Source organism: Macaca fascicularis, chromosome 1, assembly GCF_037993035.2.
Source record: "Macaca fascicularis isolate 582-1 chromosome 1, T2T-MFA8v1.1".
NCBI lineage: Eukaryota > Metazoa > Chordata > Mammalia > Primates > Cercopithecidae > Macaca > Macaca fascicularis.
Window position 1 is genome coordinate 4,472,825 of NC_088375.1, and position 23,395 is coordinate 4,496,219.

The 23,395-nt window shown below is 43.6% G+C and overlaps 2 protein-coding genes across 5 annotated transcripts in view; one reads left to right on the forward strand and one right to left on the reverse strand.

The window, feature by feature from the left end:
- Positions 1 to 23,395, forward strand: part of C1H1orf202 (chromosome 1 C1orf202 homolog) — a 65,646-nt gene that overhangs the window by 39,868 nt on the left and 2,383 nt on the right. The window lies entirely within an intron of this gene.
- Positions 10,487 to 23,395, reverse strand: part of DESI2 (desumoylating isopeptidase 2) — a 63,255-nt gene continuing 50,346 nt past the window's right edge. For all 4 annotated transcript variants that reach the window (XR_012432057.1, XM_005539622.5, XM_005539621.4 and 1 more), the window contains exon 5: positions 10,487 to 13,937. Coding sequence is in view for 3 of the 4 variants with exons in the window: in XM_005539622.5 (XP_005539679.1) it covers positions 13,704 to 13,937 (234 nt within the window). In the remaining variant the exon portion in view is untranslated. The remainder of the gene's footprint in view (positions 13,938 to 23,395) is intronic.

The following is a 23,395-nucleotide window of genomic DNA, read 5'->3' on the forward strand; positions in this document are numbered from 1 at the left end:
GGGCAACATGGTGAAACTTCACCTCTACAAAAAAAAAAAAAAAGTTAGCTGGGTGTGGTGGCACACACGTGTAGTCCCAGCTACTTGGGAGGCTGAGGTGGGAGAATCACCTCTGAGCCTGGGAAGTCGAGGCTGCAGTGAGCTGTGACTATGTCCCTGCACTCCAGCATGGGTGAGGGCGTGAGACCCTGACCCTGTCTCCAAACAAAACAAGAGAACCTGAATGAGACTCCAGAAATTTCTTTCAATTTCTTTTCTCATTCTTAGACACGTATTGACTTTCACATTGTGTGAACTGCAGACCATTCGTTCTGCACACCAGTATTCTAAGATGATGATAAACTTCAGGCTGTTCCTTGCTCCCAAAATGCCCTTTTCTGAAGCAGCAAAGTGGGGAAGGGAAAGGCAACTCTGATACAGTGGCAGCTTCTAAGCACGCCGCCAAGCAAGCCATCCCCAAAACAACGACCAATTATCATGTGGTTTATAACGTAAGTAGAAGCAAAATATACGACGACAATTACACTGTGCATGGGAGAGAGGAAATTGAAGTGTACTGTTATAAGGCTCTAACAATACGCATGAAATATTAATAGTAAAATATTTGAGGCCGGACGCGGTGGCTCAAGCCTGTAATCCCAGCACTTTGGGAGGCCGAGGCGGGCGGATCACGAGGTCGGGAGATCGAGACCATCCTGGTTAACACGGTGAAACCCTGTCTCTACTAAAAAAATACAAAAAACTAGCCGGGCGAGGTGGCGGGCGCCTGTAGTCCCAGCTACTCGGGAGGCTGAGGCAGGAGAATGGCGTGAACCCGGGAGGCGGAGCTTGCAGTGAGCTGAGATCCGGCCACTGCACTCCAGCCTGGGCGACAGAGCGAGACTCCGTCTCAAAAAAAAAAAAATATTTGAATAGCAGTAAACTAGACATGCATATTGTAAACTGTAAGCAACCATTAATAAAACCCAACAAAGATATATAACCAATAAAATAGACATAATAGAATACTACAACATACTAAATCTAAAAGAAAGCAAGAAAAGAGGAACAAAAAACATATAGGAAAAATTGGAAAAAAATAGTTGGTAGAGTTAGATTCAATCGTATTGATAATTGCATTCAATGTAAATGTCTAAGAACTCTAACTAAAAGGCAGAGATTGGGCCAGGCACAGTGGCTCATGCCTGTAATCCCAGCACTTTGGGAGGCTGAGGTGGGCGGATCACTTGAGGTCAAGAGTTTGAGACCAGCCTGGCTAACATGGTGAAACCACGTCTCTACTAAAAATACGAAAAATTAGCTGGGCCTAGTGGACTGTGCCTGTAGTCCCAGCTACTTGGGAGGCTGAGGCATGAGAATTACTTGAACCTGGGAGGCGGAGGTTGCAGTGAGCCGAGATTACACCACTGTACGTCAGCCTGGATGACAGAGTAAAACTGTATCTCAAAACAAAACAAAACAACAAAAAAAACACAAAAGAAACCCAAAAAGCAGAGGTTGTCAGATTGAAATAAAAATGTAAGATCACAATATGCTGTATTAAAAAAACCCACTTTATATATAATGATGTACACAGATTAAAAATAAAAGAATGAAAAAAACTGAAAAAACACTAATCATAAGTTGGTGTCGGTATAGAAATATCAAAGTTGAGTTCAGAACAAGAAATATAAGCCAGGCACGGTGGCTCACTCCTGTAATCCCAGCACTTTGGGAGGCCAGGGTGGGCAGAATACTTGAGGTCAGGAGTTTGAGACCAGGCTAGACAACATGGTGAAACCCTGTCTCTACTAAAATATAAAAATTAGCCAGGCGTGGTGGCGCGTGCCTGTAATCCCAGCTACTTAGGAGGCTGAGGCAGAAGAATCGCTTGAACCCAGGCCTCAGAGGTTACAGTGAGCCAAGATCACGCCACTGTACTCTAGTCTGGGTGACAGAGCAAGACTCCCTCTCAAAAAACAACAAGAAATATAACCAAGGATAAAGAAGATTTTCATAATAAGTAAATGGTGAATTTATCAAGAAGACATAATTATAAATGTGTAGGCACCCAATAACAGAGATTCAAAATACAGGAAGCAAAATTTGACAAAAACTTGAAATGCTGAAAATATTCCTTTTAAGGTCAAGGTAGGCTGGGCGCAGTGGCTCATGCCTGTAATCCCAGCACTTTGGGAGGCCAAGGAGGGCGGATCACCTGAGATCAGGAGTTCGAGAATAGGCTGGCCAACATGGTGAAACTCCGTCTCTACTAAAAATACAAGAATTAGCCAGGCATGGTGGTACGTGCTTGTAATCCCAGTGAGGAGGCTGAGGCAGGAGAATCGCTTGAACCTGGGAGGGGGAGGTTGCAGTGAACCACCAAGATTGTGCCACTGTATTCCATCCTGGGTGACAGAGGGAGACTCTGTCCCTGCCCTCTGCAAAAAAAAAAAAAAAAAAAAAAAAAAATCAACATTGTTTGGGGAGGTCTTGGTCAAAGGCATGCACAAATTTTTTTTAAAGTTACATGGATTTGGGAGGGAGAAACAGAATTGTCATTATTTGCAGATGATACAACTAAGTAGAAAACTCCAAAGAATATCAGATATGCTACTAGAACTAACGAGACAGCTTAGCAAGATTGTTAGATAAAACTCTGTCTATAAAAGTCAATTGCAACTACAGACTTGGAGAAAATATTTGCAAAACACTTACTTGATAAAGGACTTGTGCCAAAATATACAAATAACTCTTGAAACTCAACAGGAAAACAAACAGCCCAATTAAAAAGTAGGCAAAAGATCTGAATAGACACCTTGTTAAAGAAGATAAACAGATGGCAAATAAGCATATAAAAAGATGCTCAGTATCATATGTCCTTAGGAATTGCCAAATAAACCCACTACTCACTTATTAGAATGAATAAAAGCCAAAACATTGAGAACACCAAATGCCGGCAAGCCTGCAGAGCAATAGGAACTGTCATTCATTGATTTTGCATTTTGGGAATGCAAAATGGTATAGCTACTTTGGAAGACATTCTGGCAGTTTCTTATAAAACATGTTTAGTTTAATATGGTAAATTTATGTTTAAATTTTACTATACGATCCGTCAATCATACTCCTTGGTATTTACCCAAATGAGATGAAAACTTGAGTTCACACAAAAATCTGCACATGAGGTGTTTTTTTTTTTTTTGAGACGGAGTCTCACTCTGTCACTCAGGCTGGAGTGAAGTGGTGCGATCTCCGCCTCTTGGGTTCAAGCAAGGTGGATCACTTGAGGTCAGGAGTTGGAGACCAGCCTGGCCAACATGGCGAAACCCTGTCTCTACTAAAAATACAAAAATTAGCCGGGCGTGGTGTCGGGCGCCTGTAGTTCCAGTTACTTCGGAGGCTGAGGCAGGAGAATCGCTTGAATCCGGGAGGCAGAGACTGCAGTGAGCCGAGATCGCACCACTGCACTCCAGTCTTGGCGAGACTTTTTCTTAATTAAATATTACAGGTGCGGTGGCTCATGCCTGTAATCGTGTCTCAAAAGTAAATAAATAAATAAATGGGCAAAAGATAAGACAAACATTTCACAGAAAAAGAAAACTTAAATGCCCAGAAATGTATAAAGAGTTTAAACCTTATTAATAATCAGGAAAATGTAAATCAGAAGCACAGCTAGATGCCAATTTAATACCTACCGGATTGGCAAACATTAAAGACTTGGTCAGCATCAAGTGGCAAGGATATGGAGTAATGGGGACTAAATTTTTCGGCTGGTAGGACCGTCAAGTGTTACAGCCACTTCGGAAAATAGTTTTGATTGATGCTATGAAGCAGGAACTATCAGGTGATCTTTTAAATAATATATCTAGCAGGGTGTCAGAGGCTTTGATTTTTTCATCATGCATGTAGAAGTGCCCAGTCCTCTTCTGATCTTTTCTTTCCTTCCTCCCTCCGTCTCTTTTTCCTTCCTTCCCTCTCTTCCCTCCCTCCCCTCCCTTCCCTTCCTCCCTTCCTTTCTTTCCTTCCTTCCTTCCTTCCTTCCTTCCTTCCTTCCTTCCTTCCTTCCTTCCTTCCTTCCTTCCTTCCTTCCTTCCTTCCTTCCTTCCTTTCTTTCTTTCTTTCTTTCTTTCTTTCTTTCTTTCTCTTTTTCCCTTTCTTTCTTTCTCTTTCTTTCTTTCTTTCTTTCTTTCTTTCTTTCTTTCTTTCTTTCTTTCTTTCTTTCTCTTTTTCCCTTTCTTTCTTTCTCTTTCTTTCTTTCTCTTTCTTTCTTTCTTTCTTTCTTTCTTTCTTTCCTTCTCTTTCTTTCTCTTTTTCTTTCTTTCTTTTTCTCTTTCTTTCTCTTTTTCTCTCTCTCTCTTTCTCTCTTCTCTTTCTTCTCTTCTCTTTCTTTCTTCTCTTTCTCTCTTTCTTCTCTTTCTCTCTTTCTCTGTTTCTTTCGATGGAGTCTCACTCTATTGCCCGTGATCTCGGCTCACTGCAACCTCCGCCTTGTGGGTTCAGGTGATTCTCCAGCCTCAGCCTCTTGAGTAGCTGGGACTACAGGTGTGCGCTACCATGCCCAGCTAACTTTTTTTTGTATTTTTTGGTAGACACGGGGTTTCACCATGTTGGCCAGGCTGGTCTCAAACTCCTGACCTTGTGATCCATCCTCCTCAGCCTCCAAAGTGCTGGGATTACAGGCGTGAGCCACCTCGCCTGGCCTGATCTGTCTTTCAAGTACATATAACTTTTAGGAATATGAAGATGTCATGCACAACATTATAACCGAGACAGCAAATTATCAAGACAAGCAGGCAGAGGTTCCTTTTGGAGGTTATTTTTGCATGGTGGTTATTTGCACAAATATTTTTATTTATCTATTTAATTTATTTCCTAGAGTTGTAGGAGTCTAACAAGACCCTATTGCTCAAACAGAGTTGAAAATAGTGATGAATATTCACATACATATCCACTCTTCATGGAACAAGACAGTGTTTTTTGAAAGTTCTTAACCAAATTAATCAGATTCTTTGAACTGCTTTTGTGATGCTGAGTGTTATCTTTCCCAGTGGCTGCGTGGGAGTTGGGCACCAGTTTTGATCTCTTTGACTCTTTTAGTTAATTATAAAAAACATTTTTAAGGCCAGGTTCTAGAATTTCATTATATGACGTTAGAAAAGAATAACTAGCTTGTGGAGCTGTTTGATTAGAAGATGGAGAGAGGGCTGAGTAAGACTTCATTTAATAAAAGTGTAATATCTTTTTTCCTGCTTTAATAAAATTAAACATGCACTTTCCTTACAATCTGCCAATCCTATGTCTAGAGAAATCATTACATCTGCAGCAGGAGCTATGCATGATAATGTTCATAGGAGCACTGGTCATAATAGCAATACAAACTGGCAATAGTCCAAATATCTGTTAGCGGTAGAATGTATACATAAAACTGTGGTATATTTATCCAACAGAATACTATACAGACCGGGCACAGTGGCTCACACCTGTAATCCCAGCACTTTGGGAGGCTGAGGCAGGTGGATGACCTGAGTTCAGGAGTTCAGGACCAGCCTGACCAACAAGGTGAAACCCCATCTCTACTAAAAGAAATTAGCCAGGCGTGGTAGCGTGCACCTATAATCCCAGCTACACGGGAGGCTGAGACGGGAGAATCACTTGAACCTGGGAGGTGGAGGTTGCAGTGAGCTGAGGTCACGCCACTACACTCCAGCCTGGGCAACGAGAGCGAAACTCTGTCTCAAAACAAACAAACAAAAACCCTATACAGTAGTGAAAATGAATGAACTACAACTATACATATAATATGCATGGATTATAAAAATAATGTAAAAGTTAAAAAAACTGAAATTTATTATTCCATTTCTATAAAGTTCAAAAGAGGCAAAACCAAATCATATAGTATTGTCCGGGGATGCACATGTAGGCACAAAGGAACGATTACAAAAAACTAGGATTGTGGTTCGCCGTCCAGTGGGGGAAGAGGAAGCGGCTGGGGAAGCCTGCATGTGTTCCTGATGTTCTATTTTTTACGCTGAATGGTTGTTCAGGGAGGTGTTCATTTTATCACTTTTTAAACTGTACATATACTGGCTGGGCACGGTGGCCCATTCCTGTAATCCCAGCGCTTTGGGAGGCTGAGGCAGGCAGATCACCTGAGGTCAGGAGTTCGAGACCAGCTTGGCCAATATGGTGAAACCCTGCTCTACTAAAAATACAAAATTAGCTGCGTGTGGTAACACGTGCCTGTAATCCCAGCTACCTGGGAGGCTGAGGCAGGAGAATTGCTTGAACCCAGGGGGCGGAGGTTGCAGTGAGCCAAGATTGCACCATTGCACTCCAGACTGGGTGGCAGAGTGAGATGCCCTCTTAAATAAATAAATAAATCAACCCACCAACTAACATATGCATTCTCTTGCATGCATATTTCACAAGGCATTATTTATTTATTTATAGAGATGGGCACAAATTCAGGTGAGCTTGTAGACTGGGAGATTGCCTAAGTTGTCTCTGTATTTTCACTGAAGCGTAAAGCGAGGTTCTCAGCAAAATGTCCGGGGAAGGTGTGGGAGAGGTGAAGACAGAAGCTATGAGTGTCATCCAGGAGAGCAGGAGAGTAGGCTGACAAGGGACTGTAGTAAACTGTGGCGTGGTGTCATGTGCCCTTGTGAGGTTTGTGGACAGGATCAGTAAACTCTAATCTGTCAGCCTAGTTGTGTGGTTTTTCTTCAACATTTAGCTCATCAGTCTCAGATGCAGAGAGGTCTCAGAACAGTACAGGTTTGCCAGGCTATTAAAATGCAGAAAGGGGCATGGGACTGGAGGGTACTGAGAAGGAAATGATTGAATTATTGGCCATGGAATTTAGGCTGAGTGAAAAGAGAAACGAAGATGGGAGGGAGGTGATGTTAGGATTGATGGATTTGAGATCTTGATAAGTTGAAGACTTGGAATGTAGGGTACTAGTGTGGGCTGGGAAGTTCATGGTTAGTGATGCTTAAAATTAAGATTTTTAGAAGTGGTTTAGAATGTTACTAGTGATGGGCTGGGCACGGTGGCTCACGCCTGTAATCCCAGCATTTTGGGAGGCCGAGGTGGGCGGATCACCTGAAGTCAGGAGTTCAAGACCAGCCTGACCAACATGGTAAAACCTTGTCTCTACTAAAAATACAAAAATTAGCTGGGCATAGTGGCGGGTGCCTGTAATCCCAGCTACTGGGGAGGCGGAGGCAGGGGAGTCGCTTGAATCTGGGAGGTGCAGGTTGCAGTGAGCCGAGATCGTGCCATTGCACTCCAGTCTGGGCAACAGAGCAAGACTCCGTTTAAAAAAAAAAAAAAAGAATGTACTAGTGATGAAAAGTTGAAGGCTTCAAAGAATGGCTGACATGAAATCAAGACATTGAATGGTTCTCAGCTGAGGTCAGGACTGCTGATCCCCTGGGGGATGAAATGGGGCGTGTGCAAGGACACGTGATGCTGCAGACTGTGGAGGGGTAAAGGCTGGTAACGTGCAGGGAGGGTGCAGCGATGCCATAAGGCTCATATTGTGGGGGATTGCCTAGCACAAAAATTGTCCTGCCCCAGATGCCAGAGCCCCAGTTAAGAAGCACTGGGCTAGGGTATTGGACAGATCACCTACGTGAACGTGCAGAGTGACGACAGGGAAATGCTGGAGAGAAAGACAGTATGAGCAAGAAGAGGGACAATGAAGGGGAGTAGCTCATAGAACTGGCTAGCACAGGTTTCACTGGAGCTGGAGGTTTTGAAGGGAAGAGGAGAAATTATTTAGAAGCAGCAATTGGGAGATGGAGGGTACACTTAGGGAGACAGATTCTCAAGGGACAGCCAGGTTTCGGGTAAAGCAGAAAGGTCAAGAAACATTTGAAAACATGGAGTCTACTGGGTCATTTGCCTGTCACAGATTGAGAGTTCCAGAGGGCACATTGGAAAGGGGGGACAGCAAGGATGAATAGGGGTGCCGGCCAGATAAGGGCATGTAGAGAGTTGTTGGGGATGAGTCTGGGGATGGATGGCCTGGGGGGCCTGGGCTTTCCGTGATGACTCAAGTGAACAGGATGGCCGCCTGAAGCGCCTGGCCCTGGCGGTCTCTCACAGGAGGTTGGATCTCAGTTGGCCAATAGTCCTGAATCCTTAGTGCATGGATCAGGGGCTTCTAGGTAACTACTCTCTGTAGAAACACCAGAGGGTTCAAATTCATGGTTCATGTTTATTGGGGTGGGTAGTCCTTGAATAATTTATGTAGCTTGAGTCAAACCCAGTAAAAATCTAGGAAGTCTTACTACACCTCTACTGAGTTTTGGAGGGGAGTCACCTAGCAGGTCCTTCAGATACCCACATGTTCAGGTTGCCTGACATTAACTCATCCAGGAACCACACAGAACCGAGTCTTATGAAATGCAGCGGTGCTTCTTAAACACGAATGTACTCATGACTCACCTGGGGATTTTGCTAAAATGCCGATTCTCATTTAGCAGGCCCGGGGTGGGCAGAATCGTCATTTCAGAGAAGTATGTGCTTGCATGGAAAGAAGAGATGCTTTAGAATTGGCTGAGTTCAAATATGGGCCTTCCCTATGCCATCTGTGTGGTCTTGGGCAACTGTCTTTGTGTAAAGCAGGAATGATGTCATAGGCTGTTGTGAGAATTAAATGAAATAATGTGTGTAGTACTCAGCATGGGCCCAAGCACAAAGCAGAGGTAAAGATTTTCATTTTTTTTTGTTTCATCATCAAAACCCACAACGTGACCTTCTGTGGATTATTAACTGCTTGCCAGGGGGTAATGCCAGGGTATTTCTGTGGCACCTACTCACCGATCCTGGCAGAGCGAGAGGAAGGCTTGAGAGTTTTCCTCAGTCTTTGTTTATGCCTGAGTCTTGTGGCCTGGCTCCCATACATCTTCTGGTTTTTTGATCTGAAAATCCCAGCCCCGCTGAAGTGGATATGCACTGGCCACGTAGACTGAGAGCGCTAGGTAGACCAAACTGCTTTTCTTAGTCTGATTGGTTCTTCACTTCCCTATCAAATGCATCTTCTTCTTCCAGTGGAGCAATGCAGGCCTCATTCACTCCACTCCACTTTGAGGAGCCTGGTGTAGTGGCTTTGGGAACTTCACTCCCAAGTCTACATATTTACAAGGCTGCGAAGACAGCCTCATGGGTGGGGCTTCAGATGTACCTAAAGGCTGCCCAGGTATAAATCCCACAGATCACCTAGAAGTCTGGGGTGTGAAGGAAACAGTCTGGTAGCCAGTGGCTTGCTTAGAACCAGGCAACTGTTCCTAAGGGAGGGGGTCAGGTGTCAGGGAGGCGCTCAAAGATGGGGATTCTACACCAGTCCTCACCAGCACGGGACCGTGACACCTTCCCAGATCACGACAGGGTTCCAGAATACAGAGGGGCTCATCTACTCCCAGGAGGATGAATGCCTCCGAGTATGGTGAGCGGAGGCTCTTTACGTCCCCTGTTGGCTTTGACAGGAAGGAATGACCGAGGGGCAGGTATGAGAGGCCTCAGCAATGCTCTGGGCTTTGACTCAGTAAGTAAGTAAGTAGCTGTCTGCCACTGATTTAATTCCTGAAAGTATAGCCAGAAGCTGTTAATCTTGATTAGCACTGACTTCTGCAAAGTTATTATAGAACAAGGTCAATATCTGGGTGATCAGGAGAACTTCAGGAGCAGGTAATGAAAAATACACAACAAAAGACCCCTGTCCTCCAGATACTTGGCATTCTTTCTCCAAGCAAGATCCCGAAGTTGCTTTACCAGATTTGAATCTGTAACCTCCTTGTGAGAGTATTAGGAACCTGTGTTAGCCTGGGGGAAGAGCTCCCCTTTGCTTATTGTTCTGGAGGCCAGAACAAGTAAGTTGTACATAGATCATTCTTGCTTAGCAGAGCGGACAGGCATTGACGGCTCACAAAAGGCTGGTATTCATTTATTTAACAATAGTTAATTCAAGAGAAATTTTTAAATTAGTAAACTATGACTCCACAGTGTGCAGAAAAGGCCAGTGGAGGAGAAAGGGGAAGGGGCAGGTTGGAGGTGCCAAGCATTGGAGGACAGGTCCGTGGGAAATGAGGAGCTCATTCACTCAGGCTCCTGCTTGCTTTGCTGCTTCAAGACAAGGGAGTGTGTGTGCATGTGTCGGGGCTATTCCTCTGCAGGTCTGTCCCCTGCACTTCGGGGAAGGAGTCCATTCTAGCTTGCCCTTCTGCCTCCATTTCCCAGAAGCCAGGGCTGGCACTCCTACCTGTGAGCAGGTGTGGCTGTGCTCTCTGACAGCTAAGGCACTGGCCCACAGATCTGCGCACAAGAGGAATGCAGGTGAATAAAGGTGCATGTGCCTGTGAGAGGAAGACAGGATGGAGGGGGCTGGCCGTCATGCTCCTGCCGAGCACATGGGAGCCTTGGGTCTTAAAAATATACCTCCCCACCCCGCCCAACACAAATACACAACAGTTGTAATCCGAAAGTCAGAAAGCACTATAAAACATTTCTTATAAAAGTATTTTTTTAATAAATCAATGTATTTCAATGTTGTAACATGATAGCCCAATGCTATATCAAGGTAGCAAAAGTGAAGATTCCTGGTATTGTGATATAAACACTATGAATGACAGTACACTTGCATTCAACTTCACAAGAAATTATCTTCAGGTCCATAAGGATTCTTCGACAGCTGTAACACCTTTCAAACAGTAAAGATGTACATGTATTGAAAGAGTAGACAATGAAAGCCTAATAACTGAGCTGTGCTCTAAAACCATACTGATGAGGAAGAGATACAATGGTTGTATGGCTAGCTTGCTGAACAAAAATCTAAATCTTTTAAAGAAAATACAGCATATATCAAAGTTACAGAGTATCCTACAGAAATGGAGTCATAAGGAGACACACAGATTAGAACCTGAAGCAGTGAATGTGTTTCTACCCGTTTTGTGATGGAAAGAAGCCATGGATCTCGAGTCCTGCAGCTGGCTGTCTGTGGTGCTGAATCTCCTCATACACACAATGCTACCAATGGACTAAAACCAGAATTCCCTGCTCTGTACAAATGCTGGTGATGGGTAACTTGCTCTATTGCTGTGGGTCAGAGCAACAGCTGGCTGGATTCAGGCATCAGGAAGAGGCTAAGATCATACACCACTGCCTTCTATACTCCAACAGTTACACTTTCCAAAACTGATGCTCCCCTTCTAAGGGTGAAAAAAAACCCCAAGGGTATTTAAAACAAACAGCAGAAACCAGAAGCTTCTGACCCTCTACCATGTATTACTGTCCACCCCACCATGAGAAGTATGTCCACCTGGTTACAACAGAGAGACTCCGTACCATATGTATATTCATGACCAGATTGTTCATATAGGATTTTTCTTAACAGAGATCAGGTTGAGAATGATTCTTTTTCTCCAAGGGCAAGAAAAAGCTGGCTAAATGCTAGTTCATTAAATCCATTCTCAATTTTGAACTGTAGAGAAGAACCTGACTTGAATGAGATTTTCTAAGGGAAGACATTTATTTCTCAACCTCAGGTATAATTAGATTATAAGGAGTCTCATGTCCAGAATTTTATCTGCTGATTGTTAGTATGGTAATTGGCCTTAGGACAGTATTTTTACTAGAACCCTTTACATTATTTTTAAACTCCAAATGCTGCAGATGAAAGTAAATACGACACAATAATAAAATCACTTGTGTGCTGACTCGCTGGATTCTGGTTAAGCACAGATGGGATGTTGCTGATATTCACCAAGAAGTGTCTGACTAATGGCTACTGTGGGTGTCAGTAGCCCAGGTTTCAATCATATGTACTTGAATGAATTAGAAAAAAACTGTACTCCTCACATTATTAAAAATATTACAAGCAAACTGTATCCAAGGCTTTGTACTAACCTGGGTTTTGGGGATAGGACTCTTTTTAGTGAACAAGTCACTGCTAGAGCCTTAGGTTTTGCCCGCATCTCAATTTTAGACCTGAACCAAGTCGACATCTCATTACGCTCATATATTCCTTTCTTCTGTCACACCTCTTGAAACAAGCGTTCTGCCCCCTAAAGAACTCAGAGTGATTTGTAAAGGCTTTCCTCTCTGGAAACAGAGCAGTCGAAAGTATTAATCAGGTTAAGTGGCTTCATTGTCCTCAGGCCAATGCTTATAACCCAAGGTTTATTTTCCCTATGAACAGGGTGTGCTTACATTAATAAAATGAATCAAAATCAGCTTATGGAAAAGTTAAAAATATAGTTTACTGAAAGATTATGTATCCTCACACAGAGCAATAGCAAACAATCCAATCTAAAAGTTTAAATAAATGTCAATAACTTTAAAACTATATTTTATATATATAAAGCTGAAGTCACTGCCTTGGATAATTTTACACTGCATCCAATATTTTACGTAGGACATTCATTCTTAAGGCAGAAAAATTGAATTTGACATGTAATGACTTGGTTCTTACATCCAAGGGTCAAACTAGGAGTAGACTGGAGCAGACAGATTCCTTGCTAACAAGGATTTATCTGTGGTGACAATTTCATTCTTAGAGTATGTTACGTAAGAGACATACATTTGAGAGAACATATAAATATGAAAAGACACACAAATATGATTTTTTTAACGATCGGTCAATGAGACTAGGCATTCTATTATGATGTGAAATGACTCCCATGACAAATGCCAACATACTCTTTCTGATATGGTACATAAAGAGTATAAAATATCAAAGAACTACCTTTTTGGGGTGGACTTTAGATTCTAGTTTTCAAGGTTTAGTATAAAAGGTAGCCTGAATAGTTAAAAGCAGTTGAATGTCAACTCACTGCTAACTTGGAAGGCTATCACTTAGGATATTTCTATGCCATCAAAATCCTGTGCAAGGAGGAAATACATGTGTATTAAAATAAAAATGAAGCCCCTCCCCCAATGCATGTGCAACACATTTGTCAGTTACTACCAAGAATATCTTGAATGAAAAACATCTGAACTATAGAATGAGTGGCATCAAAGTCAGAGAGACGTAAGAACACATCACCCCGCCTAGGTGGACGGATAGTTGGCATGAAAGCAGGTGTTCCATGGGCACCTGGGGAGTTGTGCCACTCAGAGTGGAAGGGGGTGTGAAGAGGAACTGGACCCAGGGTTCCAAGCCCTCAGGGCTGTGTGCTCCTTCACCTCAGGCCAGTCTGGTTCTCTGCATCCTGGTGCCAACAACTTGAACAAAACAAACACAAATCTAAAAGACCATTCTTAAGCAGGTGATGGTGACTATAACTGTTTAAGTACCTTTTTGTGTGCCTATTATTTATGCCATAGATCTGGCAATTGTCAGAAGTATACAAAGATTACCTGCCTAATTTTTGAAGACACGAAGATTTTCTCTTTCACGTGGCAGGAGTCCATGCAAGATTTGTAAACAGCGATACAAAATACTGTAAACATAACTTAACAGAGCTTGTATAAAACAGAAGAAGTAAATCCAGATTGACGAGTGGGTAAAAAAAAACAGAGGGCAGCTTCTTACAAAGTTCTCCCTCCTGCGCCAAGTGATTTTTTTTTTTTTTGATTACAAATATAATCCTGAGCTGAAAAACTGGGATTTGGGGGAGAGCCATCTTTGCATACAAAATATCCAAAGGATGCTTCTCTATTGACTTTTCTCTAGTGATATTCGACTGCCAGAGACAGTTCTGAATGTGTGACTTTGGAGACATTTATAGTTTAGTGTGGCGCCCGGGTCTGGAGCCTGCTGCAGCGCTTGCCACGGAAGCGGATGCGGCAGCATCCTCTGCTTCCTCCAGTTCATCCTGGAGCTCTTGGCTGACACTAGACTGCAGGGCTGCGGGCGTGAGCCACTCCTTCGGGAGGCAACTCTGTAGAAAGGGTATACAGGAGCTGAAGTAGGCAAGTCGATTGATCCAGCGAGGAATCTCTTTCCCACAGAGAATCTACAGAAGAGAAAGAGTTCTGTATTAGGTAAGAGAGGTTAAGATTACCTGGTCCACTGCCAGGGAGTGGAGGGTGGGAGGAGGGAGGTGGCTTACAGAGAAGCCACTGCAGAGTAGCCTTCAGTGGTGTTACTCCAGGCTTTTGATAACAAGCAGCTCTTGACTCAGGACATAGGGTCCCTACTGTTGGCTCCATTCCTTCCTTTCTAAAGAACCTTGTCGAGTTGCTTACTTTTCATATCTGAAATCGAACTAATTTCACTTGGCTCCTTTCTTTGATCTCTGCAATTGCTGTGAGACACACTGAAAAGCACTTTGAACACATAGAAGACGCTTGTTAATACAATGTAGTATTAGAGTAACAGAAGCCCCAGGCAATTGGAAGAGTCAATCTTGGATGTTTTCCTATTTGTGAATTCTCCTTTTTCACAGATTCTTTTCGACTTTCCCCTTTCCTCCAGTGTCTATCACTCCATTTTTCCTGGTCTACATTTTACCCCTTTACTTCTCTCCCTGACTCACTTGTTTCAAGGAGCTCATCCTGGTCCAGAAAAAACAGACTGGGTGATAGTGTCTCAAAGAAAAAAAAAAGTATGGGCCAGGTCCAGTGGCTCATGCCTGTAATCCCAGGACTTTGGGAGGCTGAGGCCGGCAGATTACAAGATCAGGAGTTCGAGACCAGACTGGCCAGTATGATGAAACCCCGTCTCTACTAAAAATACAAAAAATGAGCAGGGCATGGTGGTGCACACCCGTATTCCCAGCAGCTCGGGAGGCTGGGGCAGGAGAATCGCCTGAACCTGGGAGGCAGAGGTTGCAGTGAGCTGAGATCACACCACTGCACTCCAGCCTAGGCAACAGAGTGAGACTCCGACACACACACACACACACACACACACACACACACACACACACACACACACACGTTTTCCCAAATGAAGACCTGGCTCCGTGACTACACACACACACACACACACACACACACGTTTTCCCAAATGAAGACCTGGCTCCGTGACTCCTCTGCGGAAGCAGGCCTGGAGTCAGACAAGGCACGGAAGCCTGGCCACGCTTCAGTCTGAAGACACTAGCAGGGGTAGAAACCGGTGCCAGGAGGAACCCTCCCCGCTGACTGATCTGTGTCTGTATTTCCCACTTCCCGCCCTTACACTTTCCTTAGGACTCCTGAACCCTTCCCCCACTCCTATTTCAAATAGTAAGAACTGGGTCTATTCTATGCCCCTAACTTTATTCTTTATTATCCTCTTCCTCTTGTGCAGACAATGGACTGGGCTTCCGTTCATGCCCCACTGCCACTTTGTTGTTTTTGCCTCCAATTATACCCAAGATTATGATCATGTGATCTCAGAGTACCATCTTAGATATCTGCATATCGTAGGTAATAACTTTGGAAAGAGGTTTCAAAGAACCTTATGTCTAAAAATTAGCTAAAATTTAATAAGCTGGCACCTATAATTATACAACGTGTACCTTTTCTCCTAAAAGTTTAGTCCTAACTCTTAATGGTTATTGCATTTATTTTAAATAGTATGTCTCTGTCTTAACTACAGGGAAAGTGAGATGGTCTCACTTGAGGGAAGGTAGTATGTGCTAACCACTTTTGATTACCAAGCACCTATCACACTGCCTGGGAGTACAGACAGGTAGACACTTAAAAATATTTGGGCCGGGTCCAGTGGCTCACGCCTGTAATCCCAGCACTTTGGGAGGCCGAGACGGGCAGATCACGAGGTCAGGAGATCGAGACCATCCTGGCTAACACGGTGAAACCCCGTCTCTACTAAAAATACAAAAAATTAGCCGCGCATGGTGGCGGGTGCCTGTGGTCCCAGCTATTCACGAGGCTGAGGCAGGAGAATGGCATGAACCCGGGAGGCAGAGCTTGCAGTGAGCCGAGATCACGCCACTGCACTCCAGCCTGGGCGACAGAGCAAGACTCCATCTCAAAAAAACAGAAAAAAATAAAATCAATAAATTGAAGAATGTGTACATGAGGCCAGGCACGGTGGCTCATGCCTGTAATCTCTGTACTTTGGAAGTCCACCGCAGGAGGATTACTTGAGGCCAGGAGTTCAAGACCAGCCTGGGCAACATAGTAAGACCTTGTTTATACACACACACACATTCTCACTGGGTGTGGTGGTGTGTGCCTGTAGCCTCAGCTACTTGGGAGGCTAGGGCAGGGGGATTGCTTGGGCCCAGGAGGTTGAAGCTGCGGAGAGCCAAGACTGTGCCACTGCACTACAGCCTGGATGACACAGTGAGATTCCATCTCAAAAACAAAACAAAACAAAAATGTGTATATCAACTACATCTGCTCTTAAAAATGCTGCCAAACAGGCCATGCAGGTGAAGTGGTATCTTACACCTGTAACCCCAGCACTTTGGAAGGCAGAGGTAGGTGGATCACTTGAGGTCAGCAGTTCGAGACCAGCCTGGCCAACATAGTGAAACCTTGTCTCTACTAAAAATACAAAAATCAGCCAGGTGTGGTGGCCCACACCTGTAATCACAGCTACTCAGGAGGATGAGGCAGAATTGCTTGAACCCAGGAGGCAGAGGTTGCAGTGAGCCAAGATCATGCCACTGCACTCCAGCCTGGGTGACAGAGCAAGACTTTGTCTCACCAAAAAAAAAAAAAAAGCACTGGGACATATTTAGGGTTATCTGCATATTTAGAGGTTAATCATGTAAGTCGTGACTAAGACTATCTAAAGTGATAGTGACTGTTGCCTATTCAACAGCCATTTCCCTCATTCTCCTTCCCGAGTCCTAATTTCATTCAGTAATCTACCCTCCTCCATATATCCAAGTGCTACAGGTGAAGCTGACTTCATTCCAACCCCTGAGGGTGTGGCTTGATTAGCCTAAAACAGAGTCCTATCTGTAGCCACCTGGTTTTGTAGATAAAGTTTTACTGAAACATAGCTGTGTCTATTTGTTTATGTATTGCCTATGCCTCTTAGGCTACAATGGCAGAGGCAGAGTTGGGACCATGAATAGTCCACAAGCCTAAAATATTACCTGGCTCTTTCAAATAAAAGTGTACCAATCCTTGGTCAAGCCAAATTTTTTTTTTTTTTTTTGAGATGTAGTCTTAGTCTGTTACTCAGGCTGGAGTGCAGTGGTGCGCTCTAGACTCGCTGCAACCCCTGCTTCCCAGTTCAAGCGATTCTCCAGCCTCAGCCTCCTGAGTAGCTGGGACCATAGGCATGCACCACCACACCTGGCTAATTTTATTTTTAGTAGAGACAGGGTTTCACCATGTTGGCCGGGCGGGTCTCAAACTCCTGACCTCAGGTGATCAGCCTGCTTCTGCCTCCCAAAGTGCCAGGATTACAGGCGTGAGCCACCATGCCGGGCCAAGCCAATGTTTTTAAAACCTTGAGTCATGACCCATTAGTAGGTCATTGAGTATCACTACCTGAATTTTTAAAACAAAACAGATTGTAGGTAGCAAGGTAACCATGACACATCTTAGTTACGTGCCTGTGTGTGTGGAAACTGGGTCACAATGCAAAATCTATTTCTTAGGTGACTAGTGATCAAATAGTATTTGGTTTATATAGCAAAATGAATTTTGCATTTAAGCTCCAATCCAGCAGTCCCTCTTCTAGAAAATCAAGTGTACAGATACAGTGGCAAAAATAAAAAGATGTATGTACAGGGTTATTCATTACAATACTTTTTATAACAGCAAAAGACTAAAAATAACCAAGTGCCATTAATAGGTTGAATAAATTATGGTACATCCACACAAGGAAGACTATTCAGCTAAAGAAAGAAGTGAGGAATATTTCTATATACTGCCACAGAATGCACTCCAGGATACACTATTAGTGAAAAAGGCAAAATGGAGAAAAGTGTATATAGGATGCTCCCAAAATATAATAGTGGAACAGGCAGAGAATAAAATGTATAGACATTCCCATTCCAAAAGGGAGAAAACGGAAGGAAGAAAGGAGTCACTAGTCCCAATTTTAGAATCCAACAAGGGAACGTCCATTAGGTTTCAAGGCCTGGGAATAATCTTCTATGGCCCTTGGTTCTGCCATCTGGAGATTCTATCCTTTGAGTCATCCTTTTTCTCCAGCCAATTACCTGCTTGTAGAATTTTGACAGTCCAAGCACCTTCTTTAATTTTACCCGCCCCCCCCCGTCTCTTTCAGTCCAAGCTGGCAGTGTTTCTGCCAATAGAGCATTCTCAAAACACTGTGGGTCTCTTGCGTATGTCATGGGACTGACTCCATTAGAAAAGATGTTCCTCCACGGATCTTTCCTGAACAATCCCATCTTCATTCTTGGTTTCTGTTGAGATGGTTTAGAGGATCCACGAGTCACATATTTAATTTCTTCAACAGTTAAAGGAAAAAAAAAAAAAGTGGTCTAGTCATACCCTTGGCTTTCTCTGTAGCATCCTTTCCTAATAGTGAAGCTCCTAATTTCAGCATCTTTTGCAATCTGGATAGGCTGAAAAATTTCCTAAATCATTAAATGTTGATTCCTTTTTGTGCTTTAATAGTTCTTCCCTCTATTGTTCTTTTCACATTTTACTATAAGCAACAAGACAGGCTGCATCTTCTACACTTTGCTTGGAAATCTCCTCAGCTAAATATCATAACCCCATAGAAATAAATTCCAATTAACTGTAAAACACATGACTTTTACTGTATCAAGCCACATTCTAAAGATGAAAGTCTAAAGATGAAAGAACGACAAAAAACCTTAACTTTCTAGTACTCCTATTGGTGGTGGTTATGGTAACACTATTATTCTACAGCTGTTTTAGGTATAGAGGAGTAAAACAAATCAGCAATTATGTTTCTTGTTGCTGAGAATTTAGATTTTTGACAAGGGATAGACAAAATGTAGCTATATCATTGATGAGGTTAAGTAAAAACGCTGTAGCCCAAATGTGTAGTAGAAACGTCACTATGAACCTGCCAAAAAAGTCCTAGTTTCATCTACTGGTGGGGGTGGGGAGCTAGAAACAATTATCAGTTCAGTAGTAGTGAGCAACCTAATGCCCAGATTAAAGTTTCTAAATATTTGCTATTAGAAGGAAACAGTTCTGAGGTAGAAAATATGTAGATGAGCCTGGAATATCTTGACATACCAGAAAACAAAAGGCTATAGAAGATTATTAGGGACAAATCAAAAGACTTACGAGCCAACTTGAAGAGGCTCCCATGTATCAAAGATGGGACAAAAGCAGTCATTACACTGATCTGAAACATAAAATACTTTTACATCTAGGGAGGAGATATTCACGATGCTAAATTTTCAAAACAGAAAAAATATTTTGCGGGGAGAAAAAACCAGTTAGAGAATACTAGGGAAGTGTGTCAGGGATCCCCAAGACCCAGTTTTTCCACCTCCAGATTTGATGATTTTAGAGGACTCACAGGACATAGCATATAGCTGTATTCACAGGTATGACTTATCACAGCGAAAGGATATGAAACAAAATTCGCAAGGGAAAAGGTGCACGGGGTAAAGTTTAGAGGAAAACAGGTTTCCACTCCAGCCTGAAAAATTAGTTTGAGTCTTTGTTTCAGAGGGACTACCTGAAGACAGTCAGTTCCATGTTGGTTCATGACATCAGGTTATCAGCCTGACGACTGTGGATGACATCTGGAGGTGTTCTGTGTGGGAAATGCAGGCGCTGAGGCCACTCCCTGCTCTCATAGGTTTGAGCACAGGCTCAGCAGGCTGTTTGAATTCAAAGTGCTTGCAGCATCTTAAAAAGGTAGCATGGGAAGTTTTTCTTTAGGAAGAGGGGAAAGGCAGTATTGAAAAACAAAGATCATCAGTCTGCCTCCTTTGAGATTCCCTAGGTGCCAGTGTTTGTTTTTTGTTATTATTACAAAATCAGTATGTCCCATTTAGCAGTCATAGTTTCACATTTACAAAACTGTCCTCTACTCTCATCCAGACCTTTTGTCTGGAAGGGATGTATTAAAGGGGGACAAAAGTTTTCACAGGATTTTTTTTCTTTTTCGAGACAGGGTCTCGCTCTGTTGCTAGGCTGGAGTGCAGTGGCACAATCCCGGCTCCCTGCAACCTCCACCTCCCGTGTTCAAGGAATTCTCCTGCCTCAGCCTCCCGAGTAGCTGGGACTACAGACCCGCACCACCACGCCCAGCTAATTTTTGTATTTTTAGTAGACATGGGGTTTCACCATGTTGGCCAGGATGATCTTGATCTCTTGACCTCGTGATCCACCTGTCTGAGCCTCCCAAAGTGTTGGGATTACAGGCATGAGCCACTGCGCCTGGCTGGAAAATATTTTTATATCACATAACCAGAAAGACATATGTTTCAGAACTGGACAGAATTAAATCTTGACTTTTCAAAATATTTCAAAATGGTTTGAGAGAGCCACTCACCGCTTTCATCCTGATCATTCATTTAGTAAGTGGCCTATAGCATCATTCCATTTCTGGAGACAGCTGCATTTAGGAATCAAACTGCCTTACTGAGGTGTGTGCACCAGTAGAAAGGTAGCAGAGTAGCAGCAGACTGTAAGTCTGCTGTTGCAAACTGCAGCCTGTCCAGGAAGTCCCAAGTAAACACAGTGAAACTTTCCCGAGAGAGGTGGAGAGTAAGATGGGTAGACACAGGGGTCACTAGTCCTAGTGACATGCTTTCCCCTCAACATGCAGCTTTTGTCAATAATCACAAGTTGGGAATGCAGTCAGTCCCTGTATCAGAAATACAGAACAGATGAGCAGTTCGACTTCGTGTGGTACCACCAGAGAAGCCGGTTCCCACGGACACCTGTGATAATCCCCATAGTTCCGTCAACATCATGCTTTTACAGTGAAGAGCCCCACAGAGTGGTATCCTAAATCTGCCTTGATCCCAAAGTAGAAGTCTTGTTCCCTGAGCCTGTATCTCTTTCAGTTTAACACAGCTTGTGCTAAGACTGAAGTAGTGTGTAGGAGATAATGTCAAGTTTTAGCTCAAGTGTCAAGTCCAAGCAATTAGGATCTATGAATTCAGGATTCCAAAATATGCCAGAGACTTTTCTTTGGCAGCAGTAAAGCTGAGATGCTGAAGGGCCAGTCATGTTTCCAAGGCCAAGCAAAAAGCAAAGCTTTCCTAAGTGCTTTCTAAGACCCACTCAAAATTATGCACATCAGGCTAGAAAATCACCAGCCTCTAGGGTCAGACATCTGATTTTCTATGAGCTCACTTGCAATTAAAAACTGCTCACGCCTGTAATCCCAGCACTTTGGGAGGCCGAGGCGGGTGGATCACGAGGTCAGGAGATCGAGACCATCCTGGCTAACACGGTGAAACCCCGTCTCTACTAAAAATACAAAAACTAGCCGGGCGAGGTGGTGGCGCCTGTAGTCCCAGCTACTCGGGAGGCTGAGGCAGGAGAATGGCGTGAACCCGGGAGGCGGAGCTTGCAGTGAGCGGAGATCGCGCCACTGCACTCCAGCCTGGGCGACAGAGCGAGACTCCGTCAGAAACAAAACAAAACAAAACAAAACAAAAAACTGCTTTAAAAACTCTTAAGTGTTTGTCTTTTTCCAGAGGCTCCAATGGGGAACGATCATAGTAAATATCAGCTGTGAGACATATTTTGCTTTCAACAAAGGATTTAAATTTCCATCTATCCTACAGCAGCAAAAAGCAAGGAAGTTGTGTCCCATTAACTTTTTCTTTGCAGCATTGCCTTATTGAGCTAATCCCTCTACCATCTGCGACATTACAAGCATAAAACATTTTATATCAACTACTATCATATATCCACAGATGTAATAACTGTAAAATACAAGGCCATTAACTGCCCTCAGCCGCCCCACCCTGGCCCGACACCTTCCTCACTGTAGATGTATTCAACCCCTTGCAGTAAATTTAGCAAAAGTTTTAATATTACAGTTGCGGAGGAGACCCTAGTTGGAATGGGGTTGAGGGCGTGCAGGTAGGCTAACTACTGAAGTATGTCCACTGCCCTTTTTTACTTTGCTCCAGCCCTGAGAACTGATTCAACCTTTTTTCCTCCTACTTGTGAGGGAAGCGTGCCATCAATGTTTAACATTTTTGGCCCAACCAAAGCTCGTCTTTGGGAATTTTTGGGCTTTTTTTCTTTCTTCCTGGAGGAGAGAACAAAAACTGAAGGTATTACATTACCTGGGCTATACTTCCTTTTTCTCCTCACCGTAACCAGCATGGCCCAAAGTAGCCAGGTAATCTGGTGAGTCAGTTCTCCTGGAGTTGGATCTGTCATTTCAAACTCCACAGGTAACTTTTACCTTTCACAGGCAACAGCTCAGCTGCTGTTTCAGATCATGGATAACTCCACAGCCATCCAGACATCAAAGGTTTTCCATCCTCCACCCATTTCAGCCTTTCTTTCCTCAGTCCTTTTTTTTGAGACAGAATCTCGCTCTGTCACCCAGGCTGGAGTGCAGTGGCACGATCTCAGCTCAATGCAACCTCCGCCTCCTGAGTAGCTGGGATTACAGGCATGCACTCACCACAGCAGGCTAATTTTTTATATTTTTTATATTTCTGGTAGAGACGGGGTTTCACCATATTGGCCAGGCTGGTCTCGAACTCCTGACCTCAAGTGATCCGCCCGTCTCAACCTCCCAAAGTGCTGGGATTACAGGCGTGAGCCACCGTGCCTGGCCAGTCCTTTTGTTACATTTCTGTGAGTCAAAGGTCTCCACAACCGCCCCCAGGTTTGGTGATTTGCTAGGACTCAGGGATCAGCATAGCATACTCACGACTATGACTTATTACAACAAAAATATACAAAACAAAATCAGCAAAGGGAAAATATACATAGGGCAAAGTCCAGAGGAAAGCAGGCACAAGCTTGAAGGATCTTCTCCTAGTAGAGTCAGGTAGGATGTGCACGCTTAATCCCCCAGCAATGGTTTGTGACATAAGTGAAATGGCTACCAGGGAAGTTCATTACAGACTTGGTACCCAAGACTTTTATTGGGTGCTGGTCATGTAGGCGTCCTCTGCCAAAATCCCAGAGTCCCACAGGGAAAGCAGGTTTTTAGCATAAACCAAATTAGTTGTACCAACAGGTTAGGCAAAGGGAGTCACTCTTCTCAGTTCTAGGAATAAAAACCTTACAGAAGTCCAAGCTCCCAGATGCCAACTTAGGGCCAATCCTGCAGGTAGGCCTTTCTAAGGACAGCAGTTTTAGGCCTATGTTAGTTAACTCTTCTATACAGGAACCAACTTGTTTTTTGAAAACAAGTAAAGGGGGAAAAAAATCAAGCATCTATCCTGCTCTGTCACCCAGGCTGAAATGCAGTGGTGCCATCTTGGTTCACTGCAACCTCTGCCTCCTGGGCTTAAGCCATCCTCTCACCTCAGCCTCCCAAGCAGCTGGGACTACAAGGCGCACACCACCACGCCTGGCTAATTTTTGTATTTTTTGTAGAGATGGGGTTTTGCCATGTTGC